This window comes from Grus americana, chromosome 13, assembly GCF_028858705.1.
Source record: "Grus americana isolate bGruAme1 chromosome 13, bGruAme1.mat, whole genome shotgun sequence".
NCBI lineage: Eukaryota > Metazoa > Chordata > Aves > Gruiformes > Gruidae > Grus > Grus americana.
Window position 1 is genome coordinate 23,223,836 of NC_072864.1, and position 9,071 is coordinate 23,232,906.

The 9,071-nt window shown below is 55.6% G+C and overlaps 1 protein-coding gene across 1 annotated transcript; it reads right to left on the reverse strand.

The window, feature by feature from the left end:
- Positions 1-365: 365 nt before the first annotated feature.
- LOC129212309 (uncharacterized) lies at positions 366-7,121 on the reverse strand. Its single transcript, XM_054840729.1, has 8 exons — positions 6,892-7,121; positions 5,603-5,674; positions 5,329-5,400; positions 5,136-5,237; positions 4,145-4,252; positions 3,522-3,584; positions 2,693-2,837; positions 366-1,732 (listed from the first exon to the last, which is right to left on the reverse strand). The coding sequence occupies exons 1-8, from the start codon at positions 7,112-7,114 to the stop codon at positions 1,711-1,713; spliced, it is 807 nt and encodes a 268-aa protein (XP_054696704.1). The 5' UTR covers positions 7,115-7,121; the 3' UTR covers positions 366-1,710.
- Between the last annotated feature and the right edge of the window lie 1,950 nt (positions 7,122-9,071).

A 9,071-nucleotide genomic window follows, 5' to 3' on the forward strand; every position in this document is an offset into this window, starting at 1 on the left:
TAGGTCAATGCCCAGTACCTCCCTGGGACTCCTCCCAGGCATCTCCTGCAGTGTCTCCCCCATTTGTCCTCCCCCAGTAGGGAGCAAAAATGATAGAAGCATAGAATGGTTTGGGTTGGAAAGGAACTTCAAAGATCACCTAGTCCAACCCCCTGCCGTGGGCAGGGACAGCCTCCACTAGATCAGGTTGCTCAAAGCCCCCCCCAACCTGGCCTTGAACACTTCCAGTGATGGGGCATCCACAAGTTCTCTGGCAACCTGTGCCAGTGTGTCACTGCTCTCAGCGTAAAATGTTTATTCCTTATGTGCAATTTAAACCTACCCTCTTTCAGTTTAAAACCCTTGCCCCTTCTCCTGTGACTGGTAAAAAGTCTTTCCGCACCTTTCTTGTAAGCCCCCTTTATATACCGCAAGGCCACAGCAAGGTCTCCCTGGAGCCTTCTGCTCTCCAGGCTGAACACCCCCAACTCTCTCAGCGTTTCTGCACAGGAGAGGTGTTCCAGCCCTGGGATTCTCCTCTGGACCCGCTCTAACAGGTCCGTGTCTTGCACTGGGGACCCCGGAGGTGGATGCAGTGCTCCAGGTGGGATCTCAGGAGAATGGAGTAGAGGGGGAGAATCCCTTCCCTCAACGTGCTGGCCACGCTTTGAATGCAGCCCAGGGTACAGTTGGCTTTCTGGGCTGCAGCGCACGCTGGCAGCTCCCATCCAGTTTTTCATCCACCAGCGCAACCGCAGCTTGCTCGTGCCTTGGTGCCACGCAAGCAATGTTGAGCAATAGCTAAAACCTGGGTGTGCTGCCAACGCTGGTTTGGTCACAAATCCAAAACTCGGCAACATATGGGCTGCTAGGAAGAAAATTAACTCCAGCCCAGCCAAAACCAGAACAGACGATGTCACCATTATAGCCTGACAGCAGCTTTGTGTGTTTAATTTGTGGCTTTGCCTTATGTGGTATATTTGGTGTGCACACAGTGCAGGGGCTGGGGCTGGTATTGCCCTCCATGATATCCCTGTCCTGTGCACCCTGGGACAGAGCTGGCACAGGGAGCAGAGGTGGGGGTGATGAACTGTTAAGGAGCCCCACCGGCGCCTCTGTGGCTCAAAATTTAGCAGGCTGGTCCCATGCCCCGGCCGTCGGCGGGTCCCATGCCCAGCTCCGTGACTGCTGACACCATGGGCATCCACATCCCTGCGTGCCCCAAGATGCCGTTTGGCCCAGAACTGGTGAACTTCTGGGTTTGCTGCCGATACAACCCAGACAATTGTGCTACGGGTCTGTATTTATTGTCATGCCATTGCTCAGAAATAAATGGTCAACCCCTGAAGCTGTTGCCCGGGAGTCTGTCATCGCACCCCAAACCCGTACCCCGGTGGGGCTGCCTCAGGCCCTTGCAGGAGGGCTGGGGCAATGGGCTTGGGGGGGCGGGGGTTGGTTTGAGTTCCTCCGGGGGCTGGAGGGTGCTGGGCTGGTCCCGCAACAGCCGGTTGGCTGAGTTGGACAGCTACGGAGGTCGGGGTGGAGGCGGGCAGACCGGGTGGGTGTCCAGGCTGGTGGGGGCCGGTCGCCCCCCCCGATGCTCCGTGGCTGGCGGGCCGCTTCTCCAGGCACAGGCGATGGCTGCTGGTGTTGGGTCTGGCTCTCAGGGTTGCTGAGGGGGGTGGTCCGGCTGTCTAGGTGTGAGGGGTAGTTGCTGGTGTTGGGCCGGGCTCACGAAGCTGCAGCGAGGCGCCTGCGGAGACAGGAGGCTGCTGAGGCCCTGCTGTGGTGCTGGGCGGGTGCGAGGGTGTGGGGCAGCGCTGAGCATGCTGTGGGGTGCGGGCACTTGGCTGCATGTGGGAGTTGTGGGCACAGAGAGCTCTGTGCAGAAAACGGGGAGCCCTGCACCCCTCGGCCTGGGCTCTGCTTGCCTGCCCATGGCTCATCTCCTCTCAGCCCTGACCGTCCTGACCTGCCTGCACTGCACGTGCCGGAAGGAGACCTGACCCCAACAGACCAAAGCTGGGCACAGCTCCTTTCTCAGCGTGCCCGGCAGAGAGCAGCACTCGGCTTCCCTGACCAGATGAGGGGACAGCCTCGGCCCAGTGAGATGTTCTCCATCCTCTCTTTGGAATACGTATCCAAAGAGATACAGACGCCTGCGCAGACAAAAACCCCTGCCTGTGCTGAGAACACGCACGCTGGCAGTGCTGGGGTGCAGCTGGGACAGCCTGACTCCTCTCTTTCTCCAAAGCAAGGCCAGTAGCTGGGAAGGCTTTTGACCATGGTCTGAGCTGCTGGGACACCTTGGCCGAGGCAAACATCTGGAATTTATGGCATCGCCTAACAGGGGGATTGCTGCTGGTAGGTTCACTGGTAGGGAGACATCACTGTTGCGCTTCTCACTTTCTATGGCAATGTCATCCCTTGTTGTTGTTCTTCCTGACCTTGCTCTGCCTACGTCTGTCACTGGCCTGCTCTTGTTGAGGCAGGGTCACTTTTAACTAACACTTGCAACAGTAAGAAGGGGTTTCTGAAAAGAGTGCGTGTGTATTGAGAGGCCAGTTCAAGTATCTTATACCAGAAGTATCAGTAGAGTTTGGCCAGTAACTAACGCGGCACTCCAGAATACCCTACCTCCAAATGCTTCATGGCTAATAGCAGCCATCTAATACAGAAGTTTGGCAGCCCCCCTCTCCCCCCAACAACTCACTGTCTCCTCTTCCTCCACACATAGATGCCACAACACAATAGCATCCCAAGCAGCATGGAGCCCAGGATTGCCGCGGCGCCTTCTATGCAGTACTTCTGGAAATCATCGGGATCCATAGCATTTGCATTTCTCTTGCCATCCACACCTGGAGGAACCATTCTGTACGTTAGCGTGTCCTGCACACTCCCGGTAATCTCACAGGAGGCCCGATTTTGCCAGGAAATGTTCTTTCTCACTTTCTTAGGATCCCTGAAGCAGTGGACATCCTGGGGCTGTAACGTTTCCTTGGTTTCAGTAGAAGCAAAGGAAACTCCCAAAGCCATTGCAAATCAATGCACTCTGGAGCCTCTCTTTCTCCTCTCAGCTTTGCTTACGCTCTGGGGTGGCATAATCCAGTTTTCCCAGTGTCATGGCTTTGCTACCCCTTCTTGGTGAGCCTTCACATTTGCACACAATTTCTTTTGCGCTCACCCACCTTCGCTCTCCGAGGCGTGCTAGTGCTGCTGCCTGGAGGCTCTCTCTGACCCTTTGGGACAAGTTGTCCCACTGAACAGAACTCATGAGGCCAGATGGAGAGCGCGCGGGGGAGCGCGGCTGTTTGACCAATTGCCCCTTTGAGACAGACAGACCAAAACCATCCCTGCGTCAGGGAGTGCCACCCCCAGGTCTCCCTCCCCAGCCCAGCACCCACCCCCCGAGGGGATGGAGTCAGGCCCTCTGGGGAAGACGCGCTCTCCTTCTGCCTTTTCTCCAGTATGGGCACTGCCTGCATGCCCCCAGTTTCCAGGACTTGCTCCCACTTATGGCCCCCTGCCAGACTGCTCAGTACCTGTATTCGTTCGAAAAAATTCATAGATGCCGGTGTGGTGGGCTTCCCCGGGGTTGGAGAGCGCTGCCAAGAATCAGAGAAAGGTAAAGCCTCAGCGTGGCTCAGGCACAGAGGATGCCGGAGGATGGTGCAGGTTCCCCTCTAAGGCCGTGCCCGATCTGTCAGTGCATCCCTTTGGACCTCAGCTCACAGGAGGAAGCCTCCCCAGCTCTGTGGCACCTACGACGACTCACGGCAAGCTCTGGGATGCAGGTATTGCGGGAGGCACCTTCGATTAAGAGTCCTATTTCCCATCATGTGCTGAGCATGGTTCAGGTGGCCTCGTTCCCAAAATGGCAAAGTTCTGAAACTCCTGTGAACTGGGTGTGGTGAGCGGTGAGCATCTCGCTGCATCCACAGAGGGTTACGAGTGTCTCTCTCTGGCACACTGATGGCAATAACCTCCGCACCCCAGAGAGGACAGTCATCCACAGAGAGCCACTCCCGGCTTCTTTCAGAACACTCGCTCTGGACTAATAGTTTGGCTGCTGACACGGTGTGCAGTAGTGGGCACCAGGGCACGAGCCTGCACGCACAAGGTGATTTTGATTTATGACACTGGCTGACCAAAGGACAGCAATTACCTGGCACGCCTGTTGATTGAATTGCCCCCTTTTTTTCATCAGAGACTGGTGCTGCCTGGCTGCCTCCTTCCTGAAGCGCCTCCTCCTCCACAGTCTCACGGTCCAGCTCTTTAGAAAGAAAGTGGGTCAGTTTCATTAGATGCAACCATTCCTCGTCAGGAACAGGGTATCTTCAGGAGGCAATACTTCTCCAAATACATTAATAACACTTAGAAACAAAGCCTGGGCATTTGGCGGTGCACCTAGTCGCTGGTTCAAATGACGAGTCATTCATGGAGAAAAAATTAAGCGCTAGGCACTTTCCAGTTTACCAGTAGACAGCAAATCCTGACCTGCTGAGAGACTAGGGGATTGCATGTGATCGTCGTGTTTGCATTCCACTTAGTGCATTTTTGGCAAACTGCAAAAGGATGGTAAATTGCTTCCTTCAGAGAGGATGGGAAGACGCTGTAGCCAGTTCAGCTGGGGAAAGAGCCCTTCTGAGCAGCACTTGCCATCATGCCAACTCCATCACACGGTCAGGGTGACAGGCACGTGTGGTGGACTGAACTGCAAGCTCTTGCAACCATATTCTGGGCACTTTCACAAGCGGCAGTGAAGAGCCCACAGTCCCCCAAAACAAGAGGAAAACCACAACCAAGTTATCTGAAACACAACCAGAAACAGACAGCTAACCCACCCAAGACTGAATGAACAGCCCTTCGCTTCAGCTGCCTTCAAGTTAGGTGTGCTGCCTCAAGCTGGGTGTCCAGCTTCCACCTGTCCCTGACCCTGAGGTGTCACCAACAGACCTCAGACCTCAAGGGGAACAATGGGGCTGGAGCAGGCTGTGAAGCTGGGGTTGATCCAACCCTGGCCAGGGCATGCCTGCAGCCCAGGAAAAGTCTGCCAGTCTCAGCGACCCCAAGCTGCCTGCGCATCCTGCTTGTCCGTACATACGTCTAAAACCTCAGCTGCCCACATCTTCTGGTTCAGAGTGATAGATACCTACCACGTGCTGCTTTGTCCAATTCCTTCAGGATTTCCTTTAGGTCTTCTGATGATTGCTGGGAACGCTTTCCTGTTTCAGCTTTATACTTTGCTCTTTGAGGACCTTAATGGAAAACATAAAGTTAAATTTCTCACGACTAAAATACTGAAAAGGAGTGGTTAGTCTGTGAAGTCAGTCAAGACTGACTACTCACCCCTGGGATGCCAGGTGAGGTCCAGTGCAGGATCCAGCCGAGGAGCTGGAAGAGCTCTCCCTCTACCCATATCTACAACCAAACACCCACGAGAAGCTTCCATCATACACTGTGATACTGTCATAACTGAATAGCACAACATATAAAGGGATCACGTAGCAACAGGGCACACACGATGCAGGTCTATATTCTCACACCTGCTGCAAGAGATGCCTCACTCACGTTTGGGCTTTGAGCTGGCACCTCTCAAAGGAAGTAAAAAGCTGTGACGTACCCATGAGATCTCCCTGTGCATCAGCCCTGGAACCCAGCCGGGAAGCTGGATGTCCATTACCTCCAGCCACGTCTGTAAACAAACCAAACAGAGAAGCTCTCGTGAAATCTTTAAATGTACTTCTTCAGATCTGAACAGCAGTGAATGCAGTTGAAACGCAGGATTGGTCCATGTCGCTCATCTCTCCCTTCCGCTCAGGAGCATTGTGCAGACAGTTACCGGGTGCCTGGACCATGCCGGTCTGAAACAAACCGTGCACGGGGCTGTCGGGAGAAAGGACTCCCTGGAGCTCACACCAGCTCTAAACTCAACCCCAACAAGCCCGCTGGCTTTGCAGCAGGCACTGGAAAGGCTGGGAAACAACGCTAGAACACTTTGCAAGGCAGAGCTCCCTGGGGCGCATCACTGAGCCTGACCCATTCCCTCTCTGCTCTTCTGCATGTTTGAGCATCCACCAAGAAAATATTAAGTTAAATTTCATATGAACAGAATATTAAAAGCTAAGTGCTCACTCATGCGAGTGTTTCCAGGCCATGTGTAACACCCCTCAAGGGCCGGATGGACAAACATACAGCCCCTTACTGGGAGATCTCATCTGTGCACAACAGAAGCCCACATGAAAGCACTGGTGGAAAAAAATGATTGTTCACATGTCTTGTGGAGAAGAGCCCGCTGGCCAGGGAGAGGCTGCACCAGCGCTGTCCCATCTGTTCCCTGGGGCTGTGGGCTGGGGCTGGGTGTCCCATGGGGACCTGGGTTTGCCCAAGAAGAATGCTGCCGGGCTAGAGCTGGAATGCTGCTGTTTTCCTCAGCAGACATCTCCTGAGGACAGACGTCTCTGAGGCTGAAAGCTGGGACCCAGCCAGGGAGCAGCAGAGCCACGGCCCTGGGCACGGCTGTGACAAGCCCAGGGGTTCGAGAAGCGCTCCCGCGGGCTATTGCCTGGCCCCTGTGGTGCTGCTCCGGCCCTGGCACACAGGCTGGGGGAAAGGCTGCCCCAGGGCAGGGTGGCACAGGGCCAGCTCTAGGGATGGTTTCTCACGGCTCTGGGCTCCAGCCTTCACCTGGAAAATGCCCCCGCAGCAGCCGCGACCCCTGCGTCTCCCCACAGGGCGTCTGCCTCCTCTTACCTGTGGAGCTGGCCATGGCTCACCCAGCCCAGCCCGGCCCCGCTGCTCTCCCAGCCCTGCCCCACCACGACCCCAGCCCCGCTGTCAGCCCAACCAAGGGGCAGTGGGTGCCGCGCTATGCTGCCAGGGCTGGGTGCTGGCCCTCACCTGCCTGCCTACCTAATTCCCGTGCTCGCCACGGAGCAGCCCCGACGCCCTGGGCTTGCAGGGCCACCAGGAGGAGGATAAGGAGGCAGGCGGGGGCCACGGCCCCCCGTGCCTGAACCATACTGCTGCTGCTGCTGTTGCTGCTGCTGCCAATGCCGCCGCTGCTGCTGCTGCCGCCGCTGCTGGCACTGCTAGCACTGCTGGGGTGTGCCCACGGCACAGCACTGTATATCATGGCACAGCACGGCACAGCAGGGCTCTATGACCTCACAGCCTGGCCTCCCCACCCCCACATTTCACCTCGGGAGGGCGGGGCTCCTGGAGGGGAGGGACACTGAGCCTGCCCCTTCCTGTCCCCCCTCCAGCCGGGGCCTGTGCAGTGGAGGCCCCTCACCTCGTGGCCCTGTCCCGGGCGTCACGTCACAGCCGGCTCTCCACAGCACTGGGGCGGCCAGCACGGCCAGGAGCAGCTCGCTCAAATGCCGGTTCCGTGTTTCCTGGTGCAGGCAGGTGCTGAGGGGCTGCACCCAGGCTGGCCTGCACCGTGGGGCTTCTCTTGGGAGCTGCCCTGTGTGGGAGCACCGCGGCAGCACGCTGCCCTGGGGACTGAGGGGCAGGGTGTGAGGAGCAGCTGTGCCGCCAGCTGAGTCACGGCGCAGCAAAACTGACCAACCCAGGCTAATCCTGATGCAGTTCAGTGGAAAACACTGCTTTGTGGCTTGGAGGGGATTCTGGCCAAAGCACTCGCATGAGAAAGAGTCTTTGCTACATCTCTTTGCAAGGCGTGGGACTGTTTTGTCAAATGGGTCACAAGACAGGAGGTTTTAAAAAACCACCCCAGCTTTAGGGAAGGTGCAGACCAGCAACAGCTTTCTGTCCCAGCACATTCTGTGTGGGAGCAGATGCTGTATATTTTCCATTTTGGAGCTGGAGTCTGGCTAGAGTCAGAGAGAGTGCTGGGACCGTCCTTTCCCGGGGCTCAGCCAGCATCTGTTTATTCCGCATTGTCTAACCAAAACAGGGCTGTCTTGCTGCCGTAAGACTCCCTCCTTCAGCTGCTTCTCATACCAACCTTGCGGATCTCCATCCTCAATGTTTGTATAAGAGGTAACCGGACACCACCTCTTACGTGCAATTGTCACAGACCCAAGTTATCTTTTCTTCCATTTTACCAGCAGAGGAAAGGGTGCAGCCAGAAATAGAGATACAATGCAAATCAACTTCTGGCTTCGTGGCTGATGCTGTTGTGAAGGTCTCGGCAACAGGACATTCTTCGATCACTATAGCCTGCTACGGTGGGATGGGATCCACTTGTCTAGAAGAGGCAAGGGAGTCTTTGGCAGTGGGCTGGCCAACTTAGTGAGGCAGGCTTTAAACTGAAGGACTCGGGGGGCGGGGTCCAAAGTGGCAATGCTCACGCCACTACAACCAACTGGGGAATAAGACTGGCAAACCAGGGCGGTGACAACTGTTCCTTAGCTAAGTCCGCCCAAGATGTGAACCAGAAGACCAACCACCTCGAGTGTACGTATACCAATGCACCCAGCCTGGGGAACAAACAGGAGCAACTGGAGCTTAAAGGAGGATCCAGGAAACTGTAGGCCCATCACTCTTACTTCAATCCCTGTGAAGGTAATGGAACGAATCCTCCTGGGGGCTATCACAAGTCAAATGAAGCATGTGATTGGGAAAAGCCAGCATGGATTCACCAAGGGCAATTGGTGCTTGACAAACCTGATTGCCTTCTATGACAAAGTAAGCTGCTCAGCTGATGTGGGGCGAACAGTGGACATTGTCTACCTGGATTTCTCCAAGGCTTTTGATTCAGTTCCACACAGCCTCCTCCTAGAGAAACTGATGCATTATGGTCTAGACAAGTGGTGGGGAACTAGCTGACAGGCTGCACCCAGAGAGTGGTGGTAAATAGCTCTTTTTTGAACTGGCAACCTGTCACAAGTGGGGTCCCCCAGGGATCAATACTCAGCCCAACGCTGTTTAGTATCTTCATGAGTAAGCTGGATGATGGGATCAAGTGCACCCTGATGACGTTTGCAGATGATACCAAACTGAGTGGGGAAGTAGACACTTTGGAAGGGAGAGCCACCCTGCAGGAAGACCTACGTAGGCTGGAAGAGTGGGCTAAGAAGAACCTTCTGAAGTTCAACAAGGACAAGTGTAAGGTTTTGCACCTG

What these genes read in the sequence shown, in the direction of transcription:
- LOC129212309 (XM_054840729.1), bottom strand. Translation starts at nt 7,114, where the DNA reads ATGATATACAGTGCTGTGCCGTGGGCACACCCCAGCAGTGCTAGCAGT. An exon ending in TGCACAGGGAGATCTCATGG is followed by an intron (nt 5,401 to 5,602) that starts GTACGTCACAGC and finishes GTTTGGTTGTAG; the next exon opens with ATATGGGTAGAGGGAGAGCT. An exon ending in TCAATCAACAGGCGTGCCAG is followed by an intron (nt 3,585 to 4,144) that starts GTAATTGCTGTC and finishes GATTCTTGGCAG; the next exon opens with CGCTCTCCAACCCCGGGGAA.